Source organism: Agaricus bisporus, assembly GCF_000300575.1.
Source record: "Agaricus bisporus var. bisporus H97 unplaced genomic scaffold AGABI2scaffold_16, whole genome shotgun sequence".
Taxonomy (NCBI): Eukaryota; Fungi; Basidiomycota; class Agaricomycetes; order Agaricales; family Agaricaceae; genus Agaricus; species Agaricus bisporus.
Window position 1 is genome coordinate 347,220 of NW_006267351.1, and position 26,505 is coordinate 373,724.

At 46.1% G+C, this 26,505-nt stretch overlaps 6 protein-coding genes across 6 annotated transcripts; 1 reads left to right on the plus strand and 5 right to left on the minus strand.

Moving 5' to 3' along the window:
* Nucleotides 1-902: 902 nt before the first annotated feature.
* AGABI2DRAFT_123158 (hypothetical protein) lies at nt 903-1,820 on the minus strand (the record flags this gene model as incomplete). The annotated part of the gene is made up of 1 exon (XM_006457220.1): nt 903-1,820. The coding sequence occupies one exon, from the start codon at nt 1,818-1,820 to the stop codon at nt 903-905; it is 918 nt and encodes a 305-aa protein (XP_006457283.1).
* A 1,860-nt stretch (nt 1,821-3,680) lies between these two features.
* On the minus strand, nt 3,681-4,797 carry AGABI2DRAFT_123159 (hypothetical protein; the record flags this gene model as incomplete). Its single annotated transcript, XM_006457221.1, has 6 exons — nt 3,681-3,697; nt 3,779-3,988; nt 4,044-4,191; nt 4,244-4,336; nt 4,393-4,515; nt 4,573-4,797. The coding sequence occupies 6 exons, from the start codon at nt 4,795-4,797 to the stop codon at nt 3,681-3,683; spliced, it is 816 nt and encodes a 271-aa protein (XP_006457284.1).
* An 8,055-nt stretch (nt 4,798-12,852) lies between these two features.
* AGABI2DRAFT_123161 (hypothetical protein) lies at nt 12,853-14,662 on the minus strand (the record flags this gene model as incomplete). Its single annotated transcript, XM_006457222.1, has 5 exons — nt 12,853-13,370; nt 13,423-13,693; nt 13,748-13,845; nt 13,898-14,209; nt 14,269-14,662. 5 exons carry the CDS (start codon nt 14,660-14,662, stop codon nt 12,853-12,855), a joined length of 1,593 nt encoding a protein of 530 aa, XP_006457285.1.
* Nucleotides 14,663-18,777: 4,115 nt separating this feature from the next.
* AGABI2DRAFT_123162 (hypothetical protein) lies at nt 18,778-19,379 on the plus strand (the record flags this gene model as incomplete). The annotated part of the gene is made up of 4 exons (XM_006457223.1): nt 18,778-18,963; nt 19,014-19,205; nt 19,262-19,288; nt 19,335-19,379. The coding sequence occupies 4 exons, from the start codon at nt 18,778-18,780 to the stop codon at nt 19,377-19,379; spliced, it is 450 nt and encodes a 149-aa protein (XP_006457286.1).
* Nucleotides 19,380-19,430: 51 nt separating this feature from the next.
* Nucleotides 19,431-21,905, minus strand: AGABI2DRAFT_229630 (hypothetical protein). The gene is made up of 8 exons (XM_006457224.1): nt 21,722-21,905; nt 21,544-21,673; nt 21,211-21,482; nt 20,339-21,158; nt 20,182-20,281; nt 19,969-20,126; nt 19,761-19,902; nt 19,431-19,696 (listed from the first exon to the last, which is right to left on the minus strand). Exons 1-8 carry the CDS (start codon nt 21,871-21,873, stop codon nt 19,632-19,634), a joined length of 1,839 nt encoding a protein of 612 aa, XP_006457287.1. The 5' UTR covers nt 21,874-21,905; the 3' UTR covers nt 19,431-19,631.
* Nucleotides 21,906-22,383: 478 nt separating this feature from the next.
* Nucleotides 22,384-26,390, minus strand: AGABI2DRAFT_212620 (hypothetical protein). The gene is made up of 9 exons (XM_006457225.1): nt 26,177-26,390; nt 25,077-26,058; nt 24,274-25,025; nt 24,131-24,221; nt 23,689-24,082; nt 23,537-23,631; nt 22,820-23,487; nt 22,644-22,761; nt 22,384-22,591 (listed from the first exon to the last, which is right to left on the minus strand). Exons 1-9 carry the CDS (start codon nt 26,327-26,329, stop codon nt 22,440-22,442), a joined length of 3,405 nt encoding a protein of 1,134 aa, XP_006457288.1. The 5' UTR covers nt 26,330-26,390; the 3' UTR covers nt 22,384-22,439.
* Between the last annotated feature and the right edge of the window lie 115 nt (nt 26,391-26,505).

The window sequence follows — 26,505 nt, forward strand, 5'->3', positions numbered from 1 at the left end:
CTCTTCGTCATCACTTCCTTCGTATGGCATACCAAACTCGTCCAAGGCCATTTCCTCCATTGATGGGCATTTGTGTTTGCTCAGCAAGTGTTCCGACGTTTGGGTTCCACACTCCTCGCATCTATATTGCAACACCGTTCCCCAATTTGATTTCTTTGGGAAGGAAACTAATTTCCAACCTGCATATTGCTTGTGTGACATGTCAGGTTTTTCCCTCTTTTCTTCCTCTCGTGCTTCCTTCATCAACTGCCGTGTTGATTTCCTTGGTTCCTCTATCCTTCGTATTTCTTCTTGCTTTTCTTTTGTTTTTCCTTTGTCTTTGTACCCACACCCGTCTGGGCACCTGGTCATCTTTACCTCTCCTATCTCCCAATCGATTTCAGGGTTATGCATCTGTAGCCACGGCATTCCCAATATGACTTTGTTCTTTCCTAGGCCACATATCTCGAAGTGTACTCTTTCCTTGTGTCCTTTGTAGTATACGTTGGCAGCCACTCGATGTGTTACTGCTCCAGATGCATTGATCGTTCCGTCAACATTTTTGACTGGGATTGGTCTTTCTAAAGGTTCCAGCTTGAACCCTTCTTCATCCGCGAACGCCTTGTCCATGAACATCCCTGTTGCTCCACTATCCAACAATGCCTGTACTCCCACTCCATCATGTGTGTCCAATTTTTCTAGGCTGTGTTAACCAACGCCACCGTTACTTAAAGGTCGTATTGTCCTTACAAGGAAACTCTCCTCTTGTACCGTGTCACAAACTTTGATTTCGTTATATAGTACATCAAATTTGTTGTAGGAAGTCAAACGAGGAGACTTTGCTTCCTTTACTCTTTTAAATTCTTCTGCTCCTCCTCGAACATCCTCTTCCAATAGTCCCGCTGCTCATCCACATCTAGCGTTCACACATCTCGAGCCGGAGCCTTGCTCCAGCAATTCTTTGCCATATGGCCCAACTTCCCACATTTATAACACTTGATAGGGCCTCGACTGGGCCCTGCTGCGGTGTCGACATCCATCGCGTTGGGGTCTCGACGTTGAGGCTGAGGCCTCACGAAAGTGTTGTTTGGGGTATGGGTTCGTATTTGGGGCTTCGCTTGCCCCCGCCGGTAGTATTCTTCCTCTGCTTTAGCTTGCCTCCACTGCCTATCCAACTTCATACTCCTCTCGTACCAACTTCTGATAGTAGTTGGTGGATTTTCCGCTTCCATCAACGCCTTCCTGATCCTTCCAGACAAACTTCTTTTGAATTCTTCGATGAGGGCTCGTCCCTCATATCCACTATCCCGAGCGATTCGCTTGAACTCCTGCACATGCTCCTCCGCACTTTTACTTCCTTGCTCAATCAACCTCAATTTTCCTACCGCCGTACTCTCCTCATCTGCATCTCCGAAATTGTTCCGTAGACTATCAAAAAGCTCCTCCGTGTGGGCTGGAGCTTCTTCTTCACCACCTTCGATCATCTCCATAATGTTTTCTTTCCACAATTCTGCTGCTCCTCCTTGTACATACGACAATATCCATGTAATCTGATCCCCTTGTAATCTGCCTACCATTTTCAAACTCAAATAAATCTTGCACGCCGTTATAAAGCCACTCAGCTCCTTCCCATCTCCTGAGAATATTTTTGGTCTTGCCACATCAATTTGTGGCGGCACTACTTGGACGATGGGAGTTTCTCCGTCGTCCCCTGCCGGACCTGGTGGGCCTGGTGGACCCGGTTGCGGGTTGTTCTGCAGCTGGGCGAGTTGCTGCTGCAGTTGGGCGATGAGGGTGTGCTGAGCGTTCAGCTGATCGATTATTTGTTGGGGGTTGGCCATGTCTGGCTCGTGGTATTCGGGGGGAGGTGGTTGATATAGGGGTAAGGGGGATACGGAAGGTTCTCATTGTTCTGGTTCAGGTTCTTCGGATTGGGATTCCGAAGCAGATTCTTCTTCTTCCTCAGATTCAGAGGAAGGTACGCGGAAGGTTCCGGGCGGTAATCGGTGAGAAATTTTGAAGAAGGTGAGGGAGGTCTTTTCCTGTCACCTGATGCGTATCCACCAGTTCAATGAAGCCAATAGCCTGCTTCACTTGAACGTGTATACAAAAGAAAAAAGTTTTTATTTAAGAAATGCCGCACTGGCGAAAGGAACGACTACTGCCCTAGATAAAGCTATATACGAAGACGGATCTTCACGCTAATCTAGACACACACTTAATGTGGCAATGTCACTCCTCTGCATGTACCACTTGACAATGCAAGCGCAGCACAAGGTTTATACGGGAAGTTACAAATGAGGTAATACAGGGGTAAAAATAACACCACACAGTATGGTAGGTCTCGTCTTATCAATGGTCTGTGTTAAACCACTGATGTCCACGGCGCACGTTGTGTTTATGCGCAGACACCCCTTAAGCCTAGGGACCGGCTATGTGTGTGGCGGCCGCGATGGCGCGCAGAGAGTAGAGGGCGAGTAGAGAGTAAGAGATGGGGAGGGCACTGTGCTGTGCGATCCCCGGAGTAGTCGAGTTCTACTGTTAGGGCGACTGTGACTGTGATGTCACAGGTCACACCTAAACTCAAGAACTAAAGAGTGTAGTGACAAAAGTAATATTAGGCGTGAACCTAAGAGAACTCGACGGAGTCTTCTACAAGTTTCTACCTACTTTATATACCTAGATTATGGCGCACAGACCAACTACCCTAGGTAATTATTTTTATACTGACATGAGAAAAGAAGTACGTATGAGAAAGTAACCTATTTATACATTTGACATGCGAAAAGAAGAGTGGAGTAAGAAGTAAGTAAACACAAGTACATTGATCATAAAAATGTCAACAACACCAAACAAGCCATAAAAGTGTCCACAAGTACAAACAACTCCTAAACGAGTAATCCACTTACACAAACCAATACCTACCGAAGTAATTCCCCAACATCGCATCACATGGGCATAGTACGAAGAATCCAGCTATTGCCCAATGTCGTGGTCCCCAGTAACCCCATCTCTGTATTACCCACGCCTTCTGTTCTTCATAGTCCCACATTGCTAAGCATACCCTCCCACACCGTCTACACCGATGATCCGATAGGTTCCAACCTACCGGCCTGTCCTCTCTTCCTATTGCCGCCGCTCTCCTTCGCCATTGTACTTGCTCCGTGTGGTTCAGAGGCAAGAAAGATAAGATGAGATCGATTAGTTCAATTGGTAAATCTGTAGCTTGCGCCATTTTAGCAGTATGCCGATAGTTTAGCCTCCGTCGAACTGTAGCAGCAGAGGGAAATTATTATGTAATAAAATATGTAGCAGATGTGACAGCGTGATGCCGTGACATTCTGGCAAGGTTCTAACAAGGAGTAGCTAAGAGCCGGCGAATCTCCTGGGTAAAAGCCTTCCAAGAAAGAGTTGAGAAATTATGAAGATAGTGAAAAAGAAAGAACGTTGTAGCTACCTGATGAGGGGTCATAATGTTCGACCGATGCTTATAGGTATCGACAGCTTGGATAAGTCGATCGACTATGTCGTCAATACGTTGGCAGTTGTGACTACTAGAAGCGGACATTGGGTTGCTGGTAGCTTAAGCACTGGAAAACTTGTAACCTTTTAAAAAGAAACGCTACTTCAGGGGTCACTTCAGGGGTAGAGAAAAAACGAGCATATATAGTCACTACCTAGAGAACGGCTCATGGAAACAATCAGACATAGTAGTGACCTAGTGAAATACAAATACAAGAGATAAGAGACAATCAGCTGAGCTACTAGTCAGCTTGAGTACGCTTGGTAACCGAGCTACCAAGACTCTGGACCAAAACCTTCTGATTGGTCATGGCAGAATAGTAGCGCCGAGACAAAGCCTCCAACTCGTTCGCCATTTTCAAAAGGTGGTCGGAGTTAGACAACAATTGATATTGACGAGCCTCGAGAGGAGCGTTAGCCATAAAAGCGCGATGGATCTCCTTTGTGTTCAAAGTAAGGCCCTCGATTCCGCCAAGGCAGAGCTTCACTACAACGAAAGTCAATACTGTGTAGCTAAGCATAGGAGGACTAAATGGACTTACAATTCTCCTCAGAGACCAAGGGGAGGTCGATAGACTTGTCAGAGGCAATAGAAACCTGAACAGCGCGTTTGTAAGCCGAGCTAAAAATGTCCATGCCCGGGACCGAAGCGAAAGGGATACGTACCACTGAGGCACGGGCAGGGCTAGCCTGAAAGAGAAAAACATGAGGTTGTGACCTAGCTCAGGAGCGAAAGGAGTACCTCCAAAGTGGTAGACATAGCTACAGAAACAGGAGCGCTACTAGTACCAGTAATGGCATTGGAGATAGCACCAGTATCATCGACCTGCATAGCCTAGCGAAGTCACCGTGAATAATGATAGCGTAGCTACATGAAAGAAATGGACGTACGTTTTGATCTCCAGCTATAGTGAGAGGAGCGTTGCCAGGATTGAAGTCAGCAACGATAACCGAGGCATCTGAGTCAGAATCTTCAATAGTTTCCGGAGACGAAACCTTCTTGCCAATCTTACGCTGCCAGCAGGATAAGTACGGGAGGCAATAGAAACAATCTTGAATGGACCAGTTCACCTTCTTAGGAAGCGCGTTAGTTTCGCTAGCGTCGGTCGCTTTGGTAGTAGAAGCCTTCTTGGTACGACCATGGGCGCGATCGTGCTGAACAATGATGTTGCGAAGATCGTAATAAACGGATGGAAACTTGTATTTGGGATCACGTTCATTCTGCCAAGTCTCGAACATGGTCCTAGTATGGATAAGAAGCTTCTTATTGTTGTCGCTCTTGGTATTGGCCTCCATGTTGCGAAAGCAGCGCATAATCTACGCTAGTGGTAAACCGACTTACATTTGGAGATAGCTTGAATATGTAGCGAAGCGGTTGTGAGAGTAAAAGTGTAGCTGGTTAGGCTGAGAGTGAGAGCGATTGGAAACTTAATATTATCGGTAGACTACAGTGTCTTTATATACTACAACGATATAGGGTTTAGGGTATAGCTAAAAGAACTCATGAAATCATAGTGCCCTGCGGGCGTAGTCTACGAGAGGATAATGCATGGAAGCACAGTAATAATGTGTATAATGCATGTATTCGAAACAGGAGTCATTCATACGTCATACCGAGTGTAAGACTCAAGGTATTCATTTCAACACTCCTCCTTGAATGAACTCATTGTTGCTTTAAGTTAAGCATAGAGCGGAAAAGAGAGAATTTCACTTTTTCTAGGTTTTTAGTTAAAACGTCAGCAGGATTCTTTGATCCGTCAATCCAATCAAGATTGATTTGCTTTTGTTCTAAGAGCTCTCGGATATAATGGAAGCGAATGTCAATGTGCTTCGATCGTTTCTCCTGGACTTCAGAAGTTGACCAAAATAGACTGCCCATATTATCTCCATAGAGCATTGGAGTTTGTATCTCGAAACCAATCTCGGTTAAGAGTTAGGAGACCCAAACTAATTGTCGCGAACAATCAGAGATAGCCATATATTCGGCTTCCGTCGATGAGAGTGCAACAGTCTTTTGTTTACGACTCAGCCAGGAAATAGTTCCGTTAGCGATTGTAACAAAGTTGCCGGTAATTGATTTCCGGTCTTCTGGATCAGAAGCCCAATCCGAATCGGAATAGGCTATGACACCTTGATTCGAGTTACCATCAAACTCAAGAACCATATTTTTAGTGCCATTAAGGTACCGAAGAAGGTGCATGCCGGCAGTATAATGCTCTTTATTTGGAGTCACCATGTGCTGTGCTAATTTTACAACGGCAAATGCAATATCCGGTCGTGATCCGATCATGAGGTACATCAATGATCCGACCAACTGTTGGTACTTCGTTCTGAATCCATTGTTTGGTACTTTATCGGAGGTTTTGAACACGTAACCTTTCGGTAACGGTGTTTCTTCAGATCCGGATTTAATACCGAATCGATCAAGGACCTTCTGGAGGTACTTCTGCTGATGCAAGAAGATTTTCTTGTTCTGACGATCTCGAGATATTTGCATACCGAGAAATTCCGTCATAACACCTTGATCACAACATTCCCATTTGGTTGAGAACTTTAGCTTCAACTCTTTGAGGAGCTGGGAGTTTTTCTTTCCCATGAAGGCTACATCATCAACATAGACAAGCGCAACTACAAGTTCACGCGTCTTTGGATGACGATAATAATACACGCCTGCATCGGATTTGCATCGGACAAAACCGATTTCGGTCATGCTGGCGGTTAATTGTTTCCACCAACTTAACCCGGCTTGCTTAAGGCCGTACAATGCTCGGCGTAATCTCCAGACCTTATTTTCTTTGCTGGTGGCTGTGAATCCTTCGGGTTGCGTCATATAGATTTCCTCATCCAGTTTGCCATATAAATAGGCAGTTTTTACGTCAACACTAAACATATCCCAATCTTCAAGGGCAGCGATGCCTAGAAGAAGACGGGCAGTTTCATAGCGGACTACTGGAGAGAAGAGCTCGTTGTAGTCGATTCCTTCAATTTGAGAGAATCCTTTTGCGACTAATCGAGCGCGAAGGCGGCCATCGCTTTTCTCATTAAAGACCCATCTATTTTTAATAGTTCTTCGACCTTTCGGGAGATCTACTAATTCATAAACACCACGTTTCTGTAAGGCTTCTAATTCCTCCAAACAAGCATCAATCCATTTCTTCCGCATTGCTGCAGGTAGTTGCGTTAAGTCCTTAAATTGGACTGGCGTTTGGATCTGATTTGCAAGTTCAAAGAGAAAGTTATTTAACCTTACTCCTCCTTCTCTGATTAGAACTTGAACTTCGTCCATAGTGGCTTCTCCAGGGACCGGAGCATCGCCAAATTGGGAAGGAAGTTGAGAGCCATGCTCTCGTTCGTATTCGTCAGCCCGTTGACTAGCTTGTTCGAAGTGTCTGCGAATTTCTTCGCGACGTGCTTCATCAGCTTGATCGTCGGTTGGTATACGAGCGTTCTGTCTATCAGATCTTGGAGGTACCCTTTGCTGGATTCTTTCTTCGAAGTCCGGCAAGAAAGGTTGTCTCTCGTAATCTCTCAGAACTTTCGATGGGTGTTTATCCCCATAGACGTTATCTGGTCGGTTCGGTACTTTAGTTTCCCGTCTAGACCTTCTAACATTATGTTCTGATTCATCAGGCGGAGTGATATCACGCCGTTTTCTCCATGTTGGCCGTTCCTGCCGTGGAGGCTGGTTGGACGGGCCGGGAGTTGCATTACGAGGAGGTGGTGATGGAGCTCTTTGTTGCCGTGGTGGCACTATCGGCTGCGGCGGCGTTGGAGGACGCGGCGGTGCTGCTGGTGGAGCTCTATTAATAGGTGGTTGATCTGTAGAGGGACCATTAAGGGAATTATGGTCGAGATTAAAATCGACTTCTCCTCCATTTCTGGAGTTCTCTGATTCCGAGGAATTACTTCGGCTCGGAGTATTACTCAATCTTTTTTCGAGGTTACCTGGTTTCGATTTATCGCATTTCGGAAGAAAAGCTTCATCGAAAAGGGCTGTGGGAGAAACGAAAATTACATTTCCGTTTTGGTGTCTCATAAATTGATAATTTGGGCCTTGGTATCCCAAAAATATCATAAGCTCGGATCGTGAAGAGAGCTTGTTTTTACGTATTTCTTTTGGAAGATATACATAAGCACCACAGCCAAACACTCGGATTTTCGATAAGTCCGGTTTGGTTCCGTAGAATAATTCATACGGAGTTTTCCACTTCATTCGCTGCATAGGCGTGCGGTTGTAAATATAGACCGCGTACGTCATAGAGAAGCCCCACCATGAGTCGGGAAGGCATGCATGTTTGCGCATGGCTTGTGATTTCTCGTGCAACGTTCTATTGAGTCTTTCAGCGCGCCCATTTTGTTGGTGAACATTAGGGGCAGAAAGCTCATGTTTAATGCCGTTGGTAGACAAGTACTCTTGCAGAGCACTATTGGTATATTCTCCTCCTCGATCAGTGCGCAGTCTCTTGATCTTTCGATCAGTGGAGTTAGCGAGCAACGTCATGACTTTCGTCATCTCTCGAGGTGCATCACTCTTGTGGGCAAGCATTACGGTGAATGCCGTACTGGAATAGTCATCCAATATGGTTAATACCCATTTATGGCGGTGATAAGAGATTACCGGAAGTTCGAATAGATCCAAATGGATTAACTCAAGAACTTGTGTTCCTCGGCTTTCTGAAGTGGGAAAGGGTTTCTGCGCGAATTTACCTTCAACGCACCCTTTACAAACTGGTTTATCTCGTGGAATACTAATAGGTGGAACACCTAAAGATTCTTTAGAGAATTTACTCAACACGAGATCGGACGGATGTCCTAATCGACGATGCCAGGTAGAATAATCAGTGTTTGTGGTTGCATAAGCACCAGTTTCGGGGATTTCCTGAATGATCCTGGAAAGGATGGCGGAAATACTGGGAAAGTGTCCCGAGATACCCGAAAGTACAGCATGATTATTTTCATCTCGAAAGGTGAGATGCTTCGCATTGGCTTCTAATCTTAGTCCGGACCGTAAAAGTTGTCCGACAGAGATGAGCCACATGTGCATACCATTTATGTAAAAGACAGGCCAAAGTTTAGTCCTTTGAACTTCTTTGGTTCCTGTGTTTATATCAACAACTAAGTGTTGGATGTGTACTGTTCCTCGGCCTTGGATTTTTAATTGGCCAGAGGCGGTTTGTACCATTCCAAAGAAGCCTCGATCGACTGTAGAAAAGTCTGAGAGACTGCCAGTAAAGTGCGCAGAAGCGCCACTATCTAGCATCCACTTAATCGGATAAGAATCAGAGTTTGATCTTATGCTCATGATGAATGACTTAAATTCAGGCGTGATGTTATCGAGAAGAGCGTTCCTGACACTCAATTCCATCGCATAATTTATATCCGAACCGTTACATGAGGTATTAGGACTATCTAGATCCTTCCGGCACTCGGTCCAAGCCTGAGATAGGCATTGGCTGGTCCCATAAGGTATCGGTCCTCCTCTTGAACTGGAGCGGGCATCACCGCGCTGAAAAGAAGAATTAGTAATTGACCGCGAGTTAAGGGGTAATACTTGCGAGTATGAGTCCCCTTCGTTCTCAGCATCATAGTCGATTTCTTCTTCGTTATCCATCAGGTCTTGCCCGGAATGGATCGAGATCTCACCGTCTTCCTTCTCTTCTATCACAGAATTCCCAAATTCCTCGATCGCATAATCAATAGGCGATCCGGATCGTCTTTCCGGTTCTTCTGCTACCGTGTGATACTCGGATGGAGTTTCATCGGGCCTCGTTGCTTCCTCATTGTGAGTCGCTAGAGCGATTCTATCAATAGGTCGAGCACCGAGACGTTTGTCCCAGGCGAGGAGGGCATTGAGTTTAGCCGTTTGGTAAGGTGTGACCCTACCAGTCCGAGCGACGTTGAGACGAGGGTCTCGTGTCCGTTGTGCACCAGTTGGAGCGATCCAATCTATATCGAGTTCCATGAAGGTAATATCGGTATAGCGGCCGCGGATCCATTTGTATGTTCGTCCGTGAGGAAGTTCGTTTTCCGTGATCACGTCGTCCAAAGAGAACGGCAGATCGTAATGATGTCGGAGGTCGAACGACCATGTGTACGAATAGTGCGAGGGAGGGGAATGTGTAAGTTCGTCGTTATCCGAAAACATGTCACAATATCCATTGTTAATGTCGGTCAGCCAATAGTCGATGGCAGATCCGAATTTAACAGAGGCATTGGACGACAGTTCACCCGAGAGGATGCGATCGTCCGATGGTGATTCCCATACAGGGAATGGTATGACATTTATGTCGTCAATGGAATATCCCCGTTCGATTAATTCACCCCAGGAGAGGTTGGAAGGGATTTCGAATGACGTATCATCGATGGGAAAGCGGTTAGCGTTATCCCATGCATCACGAAAGGAAGTGGTAGAAGAACCGGCAGGTTCAACGTTCCAGTCCATAGGCCGGGAAAATGGTTCCAGCCATTGGTTATCCCAGTCGTTACCCATATTATTGGTTGTCCATCCACGTGCAGCAGATTCAGAAGAATCGCGCGTTATGGATTTGACGTCATCGGATTGGTTCGAGGGAACCGTGCGTTCGATGTTGTCATTAGGCATACCATATAAGGCCCAAAAGGGTCGATCACAATCAACCGAGATTGATTGTTCCCGAGATTCATCATCGAGCCAGGTTCCATCAGCAGATGGATCAACCGATTCGAGATAATTCGGGTTAGATTCGATCGAGTTTTGGTAATCGACGTCGTGACGCCAATCATCAATCCATTCGTTTCCATCATGGATATTCAACATGATGATTTCCGTGTGAAGGGGAGAGTGCACAGAAATTTCGTCAGGAGATGATTGCGATGTAGTATGAGACAACTCACCAATCAAGGGAGTCGGCGGCGTAATAGCTGCTTTCTCATTTCGGATGCGATGCACTAAAGACCGTGTGGTCGGTGCAGAGAGAGAGGGAGAACGAGGGTCGTAGGGTTGAGCTTCGAAGCCCGGAGGAATGGCGATCGTAGGAAACGCGATTGCAGAAGCTGCAGTGTAATCGGGAGGCGAGGCCTCGACCGCTGCGGCTTTTCCTTTACCCTTTCCCTTGCCTTTGCCACGAGTCCTCTTGTGCTTTTTATCATTATCAGGTTTAGCTCCTTGCGGAGCTTGTTGCCTCTGCTGCTGGCCTTGCGGCCGTTGCTGCTGCTGTCCATGAGGACGCTGCTGCTGCTGCTGATTTTGCCCGGATGTTCCAGGCGTGGCATTCTGCCATCGCGGAGCCTGTCCGGACGGCTTAAACCTGGCGGCGGCGAGATTCTGAGGGTTTCGCCAAGCCGCGGTGATAATACCTCTCGCTTTCTCAATAGTGAGATCAGCTACTTTCGCAGCCGAAGCGAGGATGATTCCGATCGTAGATTCCATACGAGCCGGAAGAGCGGAGAGGAGCATCATGGTCTGGAGCGAGTCATGAAGAGTCGCCCCAGTGGCAGTGATCTGTGAACAGATCGCGATGAACTCAGCGATTTGTCCAGATGGATCCTGCGTGTCCTGAACCTTAAAGTTTATGAGGGCCTGGAGCCTTTCGTAGACGAAAGTTGGTCCTCGGACTCCGTAATTCAACTTCATTTTGCCCCAGAGGTCTCCAGGGCTGTTGAATTCCTCTCGGATCATGTAATCCGGGAGAGTGGACTCGATTAGCGCAGTTGCCTGCAGGCTGAGAGTCATTCTGATAGCATTTTCCTTGGCTAGTTCAGAGGGAACGGTAGGCAAGGTGGGGAGCGGCTGAGAGCTGCCGCTAACGTCCCATGCGGTCAGGGGGGAGTCCTTATGCTGCATAAGGATCAGTGCGTTCTTGACGCGACGGGCCCAAGTGTCGTAGTCCTTGGCGCCGGAGAGCTTGGGGAGAGCATTGGTGGTAGTGCCAACATTTGCCCTGCAACCCAGATCGGTCAGTAAGTCTCTGATCTAGGGTATGACATGCTATCTATAGGCTATTCTAAATGGGCTAGAGAATGTCCATCCAAAAGCGGTTGGTCTAGAGATCAAACGATCATCCATAGATGCACCAACCGGGGCCCATAACCTGTTGCGAAAGCAGCGCATAATCTACGCTAGTGGTAAACCGACTTACATTTGGAGATAGCTTGAATATGTAGCGAAGCGGTTGTGAGAGTAAAAGTGTAGCTGGTTAGGCTGAGAGTGAGAGCGATTGGAAACTTAATATTATCGGTAGACTACAGTGTCTTTATATACTACAACGATATAGGGTTTAGGGTATAGCTAAAAGAACTCATGAAATCATAGTGCCCTGCGGGCGTAGTCTACGAGAGGATAATGCATGGAAGCACAGTAATAATGTGTATAATGCATGTATTCGAAACGGGAGTCATTCATACGTCATACCGAGTGTAAGACTCAAGGTATTCATTTCAACACTCCAGGTCGGCCGACATGGCGTTCAATAAGTTACGCTACAAAAGGAATATAAGATTTAACACTATCATGCAACGTAGCGAAGGACGTACGGCCTTAGGAATAGCATTCTCGAGACACCCGAACGCTGCGAGATAGAGCGCCGAATTCTCCTTTCGACGAGCGTAGCGATGATAGAAAGTAGATACCTCTTCATCGAGTTGAGTATACGCGACTTGAGTGTTAGCAGACATATGCAACGAGCAAGAGGTTCGGGAAGGAACGAGTGAGGTGGAAGAGCAATGACTACTGGTGGAGGCAGCTTCGCTAGGTACCCAGTCAATGTGACTAAGATAGGAAGACCGACGAGAAAATCCTCGTCTTATAACGATGCGTCCAGGACACCCACCACGAGTTATGAACATAGCTACTACAGCTATATGCGGAAGCTACGATGACACGGTCATAAATATCAAATATTTGACTGAGTCATAAGCTGCGGATTAGTGAACTTAGTAAGAAATGAGAATCAGGAGTACGACTCAACGAGGACGTCTCTTCTTTTGGTGAAGGGGGGAAGTGAGATTAGGAGCAAAAGAATTTTGCCTATTTTTCATAGCGAAGACTTTTTGTAGCGAAGAAATCTTATCGAAATCTTCACTCTTGAGAAGTAAGGAGTTACAAATATCTCAATTAGGGAACTGTCTTGCCTAAAACAGTCGAGAGCGAACGAATTGAACACAAGATATATTCATCAGTGGAACACGCGACGATTCAGGAGATACACGAAACACAGAAGAGCGTAGCGTCCGGTAGAAGTAAAATACAATGAAGTATCTACCCTACATGCGCGAAAACAGCCAAAGAGAACAAGAAAAAGAGCGAAACATACAGATATAGTGAACAAAAAATGAATACCGCAGCAAGATAAGCGAGGAACCAGGAAGCGGAAACTAAACCTGTTTGTCCCCATCACCCCCACCGGACTTAGCTTTATTTTTGCTAGCCTTGAACCTAGCAATAGCAGCTTGATTCCTCTTGAGGAAGGAATTGTCCATAGGGAAGTGCAGGGAACCTTCTTCATCAGGCGTAGTATACCACCGCCAGTTCCCCTCCTCGCTAGAGCTACTAAGTTCCCCGAGCCATTCCAAAATAGTACAATGAGCAGCGAAAAGCTCCATGGTGTGGAGTTCGAACTCGGCCTGGATTTGATCGTCGTCTTGATCGACAGCTCGAGCAGCAGCATAGAAAGCGGCTTCATAGACGAGTTCGTATTGGGCCTCGGATCGGAAATAGCCCCCCTCAACCCAGAACGAGGGAGGTTTCGCGGCGAACTTGAAAGCGGACGAGAGGTCCATAGCTAACTCCATAATGGAAAGACGGGCGTTGATTTGACACATACAGTCGTTCATCTTAGCGAACTTAGCCTGGCTGATAGCGACTTGGGTATCGCGAATGCGACGCTTGAGATCTAGATATATGTATATTAAGAAATACCCTTTTAAGAAAAAGAAGCTACTTACTGGTGCCGGCCAGCATGGCAGTTGGTTGAACACTCTCCGCGATGAACTGAGTTAAGCAAGGAGGTTTAGCGTGGTCACAATGAGGGATGTGTTTCTTCAAACAAGTATCACAAGCGCCATCCTTGATAAAAGCCCCGTCTTTCTCTTCCTGAACCTGAGCTTCGCTCCAGGAGAGAGGACCTAACGGAAAATGCTGAAACTGTTTGGTACCATGGGTACAAGTCGGAAGAAAGCGAGTAAGACAGTTTAGGCAGGGATTAGCTGGCCGATCCTGTAAAAAGAATGTTAGCTACATAAGAAAAATGAAGCAATAAAGAGAAAATACCTCTACGCGAGGAAACGAGAAGACCTCGAGGATACTAGCGAGCGGGTCACCACCCAAAGATAGACCAGTAGATTCCACCAGGTCAATTTCGCGACGAGCTAAAAAGAAACAGTAAAAATAGAGAAAAGATAAAAGGAAGGAGGAGCTTACAACGAGCTTTTCCTTTTTTAGAGGCTCCATCGACATAGTCGCTGTCGTCTTCATCCGAAGATTCTTCAGTAAGTTCGATCGGGTCCTCAACAGTGACTTTGGGGAGCGACGGGGTAGTATCCTGATGAAGGGCTTCGCGTACGGGCGGTGGCTCTTGGGGTGGAGGGGAAGATCCCTCGCGACGACGTTTCGCAGAGTTTTGAGAGGATACGCGAGACAAGGGAGGGATCTGGATTGTTAAGGCCTCCGGAGCGGGAGACAAACGACGTGCCGGTGAACCAAAAGACGAATATGAAGGGGGCGGCATGGTACCTAAAAAGAGAAAGAGATATAAAATCAAAAGAAAAAACAAATTGAGCTAAGAGACTTACCGGAGCGTTGCACTGCCGCGGCACCAACAGGTCGAGGACGGGGGCGCGATTGCAAACCAGGGTCCACCTCCATAGCTTGGGAGGAAGGTGGAAGATCAAGAGAGCGAAAGACCGGGGAGACTCGAGACGAAGGGGCAGTTAAATGTTCCGGAAGACGAGCAGAGATTGGAGCGGGAGTAGTAGGAACCGAACCTCGAGATAACGGGGCCAAGCGAGCCTGGATGAGAGCGGTATATTGATCGAAGATTATGAGATCAGCGGGGGTTGGGTTCGGAGCGGAAAGCACGCTCGGCGGAAGATTCAATAAGTCGTCGATCGAGATGATCATACCAGCTAGTTGTTCACGCGAGAGAAATGTAGCCATCTGGCGGAACTGAGCGAGGCTAACGAACATGATGGAAAAGAAAGAGATGATAGGACGAGTCAAGAGCTTGGGGTCATTCTTATATAGCATGGACATGTGAACGTCATGAAGCCTTGAAACGAGAACTAGAAATCTAGAAGGGCCAGACCTTGAGGTTGAGCTAAAGAGACGACAGAATTTAGAAATTAAAGGCCTAGCTTTCAGACATGAGGACACAGCGATCTAAAGTTATGTAAAGAGATAAGCATCAGAGATCTCGGGATAAGAAAGGATCGGAAGCGAAACGGGAAAGAAGCGGAAATTAACTCATAAACTCGCTACCCCGGAAAGCTAATCAAACGGTGAAGAGTTGGCAAGGCTACCAGAAGGAAAGGAAGCGAAAGCCTATAACGAATTAACTATAAAATGAGGATTCGATAAAAACAAAAAGGAAGTTCTTTTATGGAAATTAGGAAAACATGAGGCCACGGATCTTGAAACGTGCTAAGCCCGGAATAAAGAATACCTAGATCAGAGTCCAGCAGTGACCTAATAAGCTCTTAGGAATGACTCGAGGAATTACGAAGGCAGACTGAGGGCAGTCATTTCATAGTGGGGGGGAGATATCACGGCCTAAACACATTTAGCCTAGTAATCTCTCTAGCGAAGGTAGCTTTGACATAATATAAGCTTAGCTACAGCATAGAAAACCCTTCGCTACATAGAATGACTGAGAAGTGTAACCACAGAATATCTAAAGGAAGGAGACTCGATCTACGCGAGCTCGCATGACAGCCATAGCTGGGGTCCCCGTAGGGAAAACTGTACCGATGGGAGAAATATGACCTTACCAATTGGAACATCAACCATTGGTCTATACACAAAGCGAATACAACGTGTAGCTACGACGCATAAGTACTATTAATTATATTCGCGAACACGGCAAGGTGAAGGGACTTAGTCGCTACGACGGTCTGCTTACGTACCCTATGTCGCGAATAGGAAGTCCCATCATTTAACAAATTCGGACAAAGTACGCGAAGTGCCATCAAATACGAGTTCCCTTTTTGGTTATACCCGAAGTGTAGCTACGATTGTAACTAAAAATATGAAAGAGAGCTAGGAGCTACTAGGAGGAACAGAGATAGGTCAGCAGCTAGCGAAAGATTGCCCAGAAAGAGTAACCGTTAATCAGCGGATTACATGATCTCACGAAAGCTACTCCTAAAACGGGTGGTATGACTCGAAGGCTTAGTAGCTACAATAGAAAAGATGAGCAAGCTACGATATAAATACCAGAGTCTTAGTAAACGTAGCGTACCTGAACCAAAATAGCTTAGAGAACCATTAGTATAAAAAGCCTGTAGTTAGTGAGCGAGAGGCAAGGAAATTGACCTGCCGAAGCTCTGCAATTGTATTTCACTACTCAGTGAATCCTATTTGTGGTGTTATCTGTGAACTTTTCCTTCGGACGCTAAGTCCAAACTGAGAATCATACGAACTTGAGAGAATTGTAATCGAAAACCAGAGAGGATTATTATCGAGACCTTGAGCTACAACTCGTTGACAGTGTGTGATAGCTTTGTGTTAGCTACTTGGATATCGCAGCTTGCATCACTTCGGTAGTGGTGAAAGTCGGTGGCCTTGTAGTTTGTCGGTATAAGTCGGTAGCTTCTCGCTAAGTCGATATCGCAGCTTATATCTACCCACATTGTTTGGTACGCGTCACCTGCCTTAGCACAGCAGCGTAGTTGAACTTCGTCGTGAACAGTCCTTCTCGAACCCCTAGATTCCTTACTCCTCGAGTAGCTACAATTGAAAAAGACCTTAAAACCCGAAAACAATCTAAACTTTTCAAAACTTCACAAAACATATCTGTCTCTATCTTGACTTCTGATTTAATTCTCCCACGAACTTGTAAACTGAGAACAGTTTGTGCGTTAGTGAAACCCTTTTTACAATTTTACTTTCGTAACTACTGTCACCTCTACAACGTCCATTCCTACTTCTTCACTCACGAATCTATCTATTGGCAACAAAAACTCACCGGCCACAACGAACCTCACCATCCTTTATCCAAACACTATACAGCAAACGATCCCTACATCATCCAAGATGTAGACTCTCATGATTTTCGAAAATTTCTCCGTGTATTCTATAATACGCGATATGGCGATTACTCTTTCTTTTCCAACCTCGACTGGGTCGACATCTTATCAATTGCACATAAATGGGAGTTTCCACATGTCAAAACTCTTTCCAAACTTTATCTTGGAAAAATGGGCTACGGAGTTGTCGAACGAACTTGTGGAGTTCACTGTACTCGAATCGTTGACGATGAAATGATTGACTGTTCTTATCCTCGTCAAGTCTATCTTATTTCATGTGGACACGAAATCTGAATAGGGGGTAATGTTATGAATTTACCAACCTATAGGAGGGACGTCATCATGCTTACTCATTTCCATATCCCTGGATATACTCTTCTCCACCTACGCTTCTCCCATCATTCATTCCCATGTCACTTTCTCTTTGACGTTACCTTGTTTGTCTTTCCCTTCTCATGATCATTCTTATTGTTCCCTTGATTGATCTTTCAGGTTACCTGTTATATCTTTTCCTTCTCATGATCAATCTTCTATTCTCATGATTGATCATCCTCCTTCCTAGTTTATACTTTCCTTCTCACTGATTACTCATCTACCTCGGTCATGGTTACTCAGCCCGTTCTATAGTTAGTTACCTCGGGTAGATAGTCTTAGTATAAGTAAGCGTAGATACTCTCTGTATTTCCCTACGCTTTACCAACTTGCTTTTCCCCTTACTCGCCCTCAAGTCTTTGCCTTCGCTGCAACCTGAGCATTCGCTTTAAGGTCGTAACACCACCCGTCCCTAGATTGAACCCAAATATAGTTAACCACCCACTACGGGGTCCCGGAAATAGCGGCCCGTGCAGGGTCCCCGGTAATCACAAGCATGTGATCATACTCCCCCAGTGACACCCTAAGACTACAAGTGGTAGTCTGATTCTCTCAGCAAGTCGGATTAGGGCAGCGGTTAAGCCCTCTGATGAGCCCCTTCGCAAGGGCGAAATCCGCAAAGACATCAGTCTGCCCAATCGGCTTCGCGTTCGATCCACAGACCTCCACTCAATCGCAGTACACGCGGCCAAGCGCTTGCTCTGAGGTTTTGGAGAATGTGGAAACTTTGTCTTTTATGTTCTAACCTTTTGTGAGATCTAGAACTTGGCTACTATTGGTAAAAGACACTAAAACACCAGTGCGTTATCCGGTATGCTTGATTGCGTAAATGGCAAAAAGTGACTGACGCATTCCAGAACTTATCTGAATATCCCAACTGCCGGATAGTCTTCTTTTCTATACTCCGCATCCGAAATGTACAATCAAATTTATGATTGTCCACGTAGATGCAATAAAACCGAGTATATGAGAGAACGTTTCAAGTATTTTATAAAATATCTCCTCTCATCTGAAAACACCGTAATAGTGAATGGTTTCGAGAATGAGGAGAAGTAAGTAGGTAAGTACTCGAATATTTTATCTTCGAAGAAGTTGTATGCTGGACCAACTACATAAGAGGATAAGTCGGACTAAATTTCCAAGGCAGCGAGACTGTTGTTGAAGAAAAGAAAAGGTTTTTCCCAATAGGGATCGAGATAATCAAGACAAAGCTAATCCAAACTTCCATCGAGCCACTTCATAATTTGATCGGGATGACGAGCCCGAGTATGAATACAGAGTCTCGAAATGGTGAGGTAGCAAGCGATTCAGAGGTGGCAGTAACCGATTCTAGCAGTGTCCTTGACCTATCACAGCGTTGTTAATCTAGTGCCACACACGTGTCGGTCTCGTGGTGCAGTCAATTTCTTTAGGATTGATTGCCACTAGTTCCAAGGACGGGTGTAATTTGGAAGATGCTGCGAAAAATAATCCACGTACTGGGGCCAAGGTTTCGAGGCACAAACGATACACCTGATCAGGCCATGACCAGGACACTCCGTTCCGCGGGTAATAGTCCTAACTCAAAGAACAATAAATCTGCGTCTCCGTTTGATCCAATTACTTATAATCTGGGCACGAGGCCTGCGAGAGGCATCGACCTTCCCCACATCTACAATTCCCCGCATCTACAAAGCTTTATAGTGCATGTCGTCAACGCCACCAATTATCCTTTGTCTCCCTCAACAACAAAGTCAAACCGATATGATTGATCGTGTCCCAAGATTAATTTATGTGCCTCCTCAGATCATTGTAGAACGAAAATCCAGCAATCCAGATGCCCAAATGAGTTTGGCCTTCGGACGAAAGAACATATCGCATATGACTTACAAGGTGAGCATGTTATTAAGCCAACAACAAAAGAATCAAATTTGTCGGTGTAGGAAGCGATGAAATTCTTCAGTCATGCTTTTGCGATTAAGAAAGATGAGATCGAGTACGAGTGGAACGCTGAAAAAGCGCAATACCAAGCAACTTGCACGGCTATGAGCGATATGAGCGCGACGTTTTACAGAGGTACAGGAAAAGATCAGGTAACATTGCATCCAAGTGCTTGGCCTGAAGTTTTGGAGAACGTGGAGACCTTGTCCTTTGTGTTCTATAAAGAAACCAATCACTTCAGGTCATAAAGGCTATAAAAACATCGGTCCGTCATCTGGTATGCTGGAAAGGGTAAATTGCAAAAAGTAGCTGACGCATTCTAGAACCCCGAAGTGCCGGATACTGTTCCTATCCGTATCGCGCCTTGAATTGTACGATCAAATTGTAGTCCTGTCCGTGGTCGAGGTTTTCACGCAGATGCGATAGAACCAAGTATATAAAAGAGCGCTTTATGTATCGAAACCTCAAATTCATAGAGTATCTCTTCCCAAGTGGGTTTACCCTAAAAAAACAAAATGATTCCTGTGATTCCAGCTTTCCACCAACCGGATATACATATGAAACGCGTATCGATCTTCAAAATCAATCGAAAATGAAAATTGATCATATCTATAATTACTTTAGGAGGCTGCAGGAGGATTCTCGATGGGTTTCATAGCGGGGAAGAGTAGAACCTCCTTGATGTCTAATGAAAAAAAGGGGGAGTTCGTATTGGCAATACTTGACGAAATGAAGAGTGTACAACTTACTTGTGGAGTCCGTCAAGAACATAACGAGACGATCAATGCCGAGACCCCAACCTCCAGTGGGTGGAAGAGCGTGTTCCAAAGCGTCTATGAAAACTTCATCTACACCCTGGGCTTCATCATCTCCTTGATTCTTCTGCCTCGTCTGATGGAATAGTTTAGTAATCAATTTTCAAAAGAGTGATATCGCGCATGAGTTGATCGACGTTACCTGTTCTTCAAATCTAAGCCGTTGTTCAAACGGATCATTCAATTCGGTATACGCGTTACAGATCTCTTTTCCACACAAGAAACCTTCAAAACGTTCACATAGCCCAGGGCGCGATCGATGCCATTTAGCGAGAGGTGACATCACTTGAGGGTGACCGACTGAGACACCCGTAATGAGTGCTAAATGCTTCAAACGTTTTTAAAAGAGGCTTACCAATAAACGCAGGTGAGATACACAAAGGCTCAATATATTCACCGACTAGTTTGTCAAGCATACGAGCGTTTGTACGAGGCTCGCTGCAATCTACGTTATGCTAAGGATATCTCGGTTAGTCGGAAACAAATTTCGTTGAGGCCAATTTAGTTCATACCTTAACGAGGAGCTCCCTCAGCCATTTATTGCTCTCATCCGTATGTAATTGATCACCAGGAGGGAACTTGACGCCGAGTTTCTCCTCCAGGGTTGAAATCATATCGTAGCGTTTCCAAGGGCGCTTGAACTCGAGTTCGAGCTGCCGGGCTCCTTCTTGGCCTTTGTTTCCATCAGGGTGGAAAATTAACTTGGTCGAACCACCAGTCAAGTATTTGACAAGACCCTCGATCATCGCCTCCGTGATATCCATTAAGTCCTCGTAGTCAGCGTAAGCCATATAGAACTCGCATATCGTGAATTCAGGGTTGTGCGTTAGATCAATACCCTCATTCCTAAACACCCGTCCCAATTCGTACACGCGATCAAGACCACCGACAATCAGCTCCTTAAGATATAACTCAGGGGCGATACGCAAGTATAAATCAAGATCAAGATCGTTATGATGAGTGACAAATGGCTTAGCGGTAGCTCCACCAGCGAGAAGGGAAGTGATTGGGGTTTCGACTTCCATGAAGCCTTTGTTATCGAGAAAGCGACGGATGTAATTGATAATTTTTGAACGCTTGATGAATATTTCGCGAGTGTTGTCATTGAGGATAAGGTCAAGATAACGCTTACGGTAACGCGTCTCCTGATCCTTGAGACCGAAGTGGCTGGAAGGGAGTTGGTGAAGATTGGGAGCGAGAAGAGTCATGGAAGATGGGGAGATACTAAGTTCTCCCATTTTGGTTCTCGAGGGCACACCAACGACACCGACGACGTCCCCGCGACGGAAATGTTCATGGGTCTCGATATATTTTTCCGGTTGTTCGTCATCCCTATGAAGAATTATGAGCGGTAAACACCGCAAGTATCGTATCTCCTACTTACTGCTGACTCGCCATGATTTGAACCTTGGTCCCCTCGCCGTGGAGGTCATAAAACTTGAGTTTCGCACCACTAGCACGAATGTTGTGTATGCGTCCAGCAAGGCTGACTACAGGGCCTTGGAGCTTGCTACCGGGGGCAACAACACCTTCAGGTCCGAATTTTTCAACGTATTCGGTGATGGACATAGAGACATGGAACTTGTGGGGATAAGGATTAGGATTTTGAGTTTGCTTGAGGTGCTGAACATGTCTGGAACGAAGTTCATAGTATTGCTATAGAAGCAAGCGCCATCATATTAGAAATAATCAAGTCACATCCCACAAGCGAACATACATTTGGGCTGAGGTCATCCTCACGAGATTTGGCTTCAACCTTTTGCTTAGCACCGTCCGGAGGCGCAGCGGAAACCTTTTCTGCCTTGCGCGCTTCCTTAGCGCGGCTGGCCACGCGGCGCTTCAATTCTCTTCACATTGATCAGCATAGAAAATTTCGTCACGATACTGCCACTGACTGTTTGGATATCATCTCGCCGGTGACGGGATCCTGATGAGAACCTGTTGGTTGTTCCGCAGACATGGCTCTGAATTGTTGCGGGAATTTTCGATGATGAGGAGAGGAATATCTGAGGAGATGGCGAGAAGATGGAGAGATAAGCCTCAGCATCCAAACTTTTTTGTCCGGAAATCGATTGAGTCACGTCCTCACTTAGCGCAGATACAGAAATTTGTTCTCACGACCCTGAGCCACAATCAAATAGCAACCTCTTGCGGAGTTTGCCAAAGTAATTCTTCTTGACCGTGAACTGTAGAAAAACCAAGAACCATTACTACTTACTTACCGCACGACTACATGTCCCTATTATAGACCCAAAGTACCGTATACCTCAAAGAAATGTTTCGTGCTGTTAGCTTCTGAGGAGTATTGTTCTCAGGACCATCAGATCTATTAACAGAATAGAGTGAGGGTTGAAATAGGCAAGTTACACTCTAATGAGAATCAAAATTTGTCCACCCATGACGTCCAAGGGCTATCAAACCAGGTATATATTCGTATACCAAAAGTCTTAAAACGGCGGTGTAGAAAGTGACGAATTTATGACAAGCAAGTATTGGCTAGGATCGCCACCACCGAGGCAACCTTTGATCATCATTCTCAAGTCAGCCACACAGTGAATGTTATGGACCTGATTATGTGCAACAAACAGACACGAGAAAAAAAGTATCCGCGGCCTAGAATTCATCCGCACATCGACATTCGCAATCAGCAACAGGACAAACTCCGAGAGACCTTCCGCCTTCCCCGAAAAACCATTCCATCAGGTGCGAAGCATGCCCTCCATGCCGACAGGTCTGGCAGATCACTATCGCATCATCAATCGTATCTACATAACTTGATTAGCCATATTCTGATACTGTTATAGGAGAATATGTCACCTTTATGAGGCGAGAGTCCCAGATCTATATCCCGAGCAGCATCTGGCACGATGTTTAACGTCAATAGACATACAGAACACTTGGGGAGGGGCTTTTGGCAGTTTGAGCAGGTGGTAGGCTACAGAGAACATTGAATGATGGATTCGTCAACCCGACAAGAAATAGAAAAAGCTCACTTTCCATTTCGCCTGTTCCGAGGGCAAGAGTTCTTCTTCCGGTACCACAGGTTTGTTACAATAGTTACATCTAATCATAATCTGCTTCGGAACCAGGTCCATAGGCGGAATATCCCCGTTCTGCATCGCCTCTGTCAGAATTTGACCTCTCTCAATATCAAATAGCACCCTCGGATGGTGTAGTTTGAATCCGTCCAGCATATCCCGGTAAGTCTCCAACCATCTAATAACTCTGGGATCACGAATCCTATGCGGGCTGACGTATGATCCTAGTATGGCTGCAGTTTGAATGTCGCCAGTGTTATTGATGTAAGTTTGAAGAATATCCATGCCGCGGCGGGTCAAGCCGGTGACAATGAGTCCATCGATATCGCCTTTCGAAACAGCATGTTCTATGACACGGCGAAGATACGCGGAAAGAGCCTTGTCATCGAGGAATTGCAATGCCATTGCCAGTCGTTCGCGGAGCGGTATGTTTTCTTCCTTCACTACATCTGCCCAATCTCCGACAGTAAGATAGGTCAAGATGGCGCTGAAATATGGATCTTTAAGATCCCTGAGGAGACGCTCGCAGTGTTCCCGCAGCTCATGATTTCGAATAGGACCACTGTGTGTTCCATGAGGTAGCAATGCGGCGATAGTCCCAGACATGATCTTGTGCGACGAGTCTATAACAGATTCAGCCAATGTGAAGCTAGCGATGAGCAGATGACACACCATTACTCTTCATAAGTGTCTCTAGCGCCTTCGAATATTGCCGCGTGAATACAAGCCAGGCCGCAGCTCTGGGGTACTGGCCATCTTTCTCCCACCTAGAAGAAAAACGTTGATAAGCATCCATCCACGCCAAACTATTCCAGAACACTGACTTCATAATAGCTGCACTCAACTCATCCTCTTTCAAACTCCATCCGCAAAGCTTCATAGCAACTTGCCTCTGTACAAGTTTCACAGTGCTTACAACCGGTCTCCACGTCGACCTTGTACCAGTCTTTCTACTCTCGATCGCTCCCAATGCCGCTTGAAAGACAGTTTGCGAATCGTCCTTTTGAGAATATGGATGACTTCCCCTTGCTTTCTTATCTCGCCCTAAGGTATTAGTTGTGCCGCCCAAATCGAAAAGAGGTCGTTCAAAAGCGGTGGGCGTCTCGCTTGGATGGGATCGCGCAGGTAAAAGTCCTTCCCAAATTCCAAAAATACCCTGGTGAGCGAAGTCATAACCGTTCACCCGAGACGTAGGTGTACATAGAATTTGTTGAGAATCTAGCCCATATGTCAAAACAGCCGACAGGAATATTAAGCAGGACGTACGAGACAGCCACGCCCATAGATCTGACAAAGTTTGGGAATGAACATCAAAAGGATTGTACTCTTCACGCGTTATCCATATATTATGTTGAGGCTAAAGTGTGGTTCACATCCACTCTAGTCACGGAGACAAAATAAGCACTCACTCGACTCAGTCCATATCCAAGGATGGCCCTTCTGCGCATGAGCATCGAGATATCATCTTCAACGGTGTTGGTCAACTCCTTGTTCTTCCCGTCCCTGGATTTCACTCGCTTCTTTATTTTCTCCGACTCCAGCTTCTCACCAATCAAACCGTTCTCCCCGCTCATCGGTAAGCGATTCCTTGATGATGATACTTGCCTGACGGAAGCCTGCGCAGGCTGCAGCTGGTCATTTGGCTCAAGACTTTGGTACTTTCTGAGAGTCGAAGGGCTGTATGTCCGCTCCTTCTGAGGTCTAGTGGCAGTAAGTCCTGTAGGTACGGCTGCTGGTAAACTAGGAAGAGCAGGGAAACCTTCTTCATCGCCACGTCCATAGAGGGGAGGAGTAGGAATTGGAGGAGCAGCAGGTGGCAAAGAGTGCGACTTGGCAGACCGACCACGTGTGAGATTGTCATCTCCTGCCTGAGCAGAACGTGAACGCGAGCCTGCTGCCAAACGATATCCAGAAGCAGAGTGGGAGACCTCAGTATCAACGTCATTTCCAGGAATCCCGGAAATCATTTTGAGATTGACACAGCAGCCGAAAGCCAAGTCGCCCCTCGTACTCCAAACCAATTGCTTCGGTGCATCATGGATCGCGTACATTTCAAGATCTCCATCTTTACTGACCACCATAACGTTGCTTGTCAAAGGATGCTGGGAATCAGGGTCGGGAGCAAGAGCAAACGAGGAAAGCGCCTTCGAAAAAGTTTTGGCTAGAGCACATTATCAGATAAAAGATCTGATAATGGGACAAAATTACGCACTTCTTCGAGTATTCGTTAGAACTAATGATGAAGGATTGAAGTCTGTTGACGACGTTCTCTGTTTCATGGCCCCCGGCACTTGCTGGCCTCCGGATGGCCACGGTAAGGTAGCAGTCCAAGAACGCCTAATTGATGGCTTTCCAGCTTCCCTCAACGGACTACCCACAGATTCACTAGTGATACTCGAGGTATCCGTCAAATCCCAGTAACGAACATACGCAGCGTCCTTCTCCAAGCTCGCTAAACACCCTCGCCTCGTGCTAGAGAATTCTATTGTTGTAAATACAGCACCAGGTCGCGACCTCGCGTTGTCTGCTATCGCGTCTCTTTCAGAGAACATCAATGGTGATGTCAACCGGCGAGTATCCCAGATCGATATGTTATTATCCCCAATTGAAGCAACGCGATGTTGATCAAATGGATCAGTAGCAATTGCTTGAATCTTCCCCGGAACGCTCTGTACGTTCGGAGTCGGACTTCGGAGATCGAACAGCCGAAGCCAACGAAATGAAACTCCAGCCAGCACAAGGTTGACAGACTTCGGGAGGAACGTGAGACAAGAGACGATTTCCTGTGATGCGTGATGCTGGAGTAGACGAGGGTCGTGACGAGGATTATCTCCGATCATTCGAGGAATCGACGGCTGAACGCGAGGAGTGACAGTTGAAGCCAGGTCTTGAGACGGACTAGTAGGGTCAAACGAAAGGAGAGGAATAGCGGACGTGATATCCCAGATGAGCAAGCTGTAGTCCCCGCGTACTTTATCGAGTCCAGCGGCAAGTAAGTTGGTGTCTTGATCGCAGAATGCAACAGTATTGCATGTACGCGAGTTACGAACTGACAACGATATCGTAGGTCCACTTGTCAGCTTATCTCCCCGCATTTGTTTCGCGGCCTCGAGTCTGATAAGGTCAACCCTCCCAGAATTCACTCCTACAGCGAGAAGGTCATCCAAAGTTGCGTCTGGCGACCATGCAAAACACTAAATCAGATTCAAGTTAACCCCATCTGATTGTTGACGGAAGGCATGAAGAGTAGAAAGGGATGGAATGGGAACATCAAACTTCCTAGCCAAGTGCAAAAAGTAGATTTGAGCTTACCTTCATGTACTGGAGATCCTGTTGTGAAGTAATATGCCGAATTCTAGGATACTCTTTTTCCCATTCATACAAGGTTATCTGTGAGCCTCCTCCAACTACGAATTTGTTTTCGTGACGTGGGTGCCATAACAAACGTTTCTCGGGGAGAACCATCGCTGTGGAGGTGCGAGTTTTGAGGATTCACGGGTAAGTGATTTTGACAATTAGTCGGTCGAGTATACCATGAATCAAAGCAAGCTCAGTCGTGTTCTGTCAATTTAGAAATCCTAGTTAGCACAGGAGCTCACATAGCAAGGCAGGACGAACGCGACGCACTTGTGAGGAAGATT

Excerpts from the sequence above, each read along its gene's own strand:
- AGABI2DRAFT_229630 (XM_006457224.1), bottom strand. The coding sequence starts at position 21,873 with ATGCTGAGGCTTATCTCTCCATCTTCTCGCCATCTCCTCAGATATTCC. Across the intron at positions 21,483-21,543 it reads AGGATGACCTCAGCCCAAAT|CAATACTATGAACTTCGTTC; the intron begins GTATGTTCGCTT and ends TTGCTTCTATAG. Across the intron at positions 21,159-21,210 it reads CAAATCATGGCGAGTCAGCA|GGATGACGAACAACCGGAAA; the intron begins GTAAGTAGGAGA and ends AATTCTTCATAG.
- AGABI2DRAFT_212620 (XM_006457225.1), bottom strand. The coding sequence starts at position 26,329 with ATGGTTCTCCCCGAGAAACGTTTGTTATGGCACCCACGTCACGAAAAC. Across the intron at positions 26,059-26,176 it reads AGGATCTCCAGTACATGAAG|TGTTTTGCATGGTCGCCAGA; the intron begins GTAAGCTCAAAT and ends AATCTGATTTAG. Across the intron at positions 22,762-22,819 it reads CGGAACAGGCGAAATGGAAA|CCTACCACCTGCTCAAACTG; the intron begins GTGAGCTTTTTC and ends TGTTCTCTGTAG.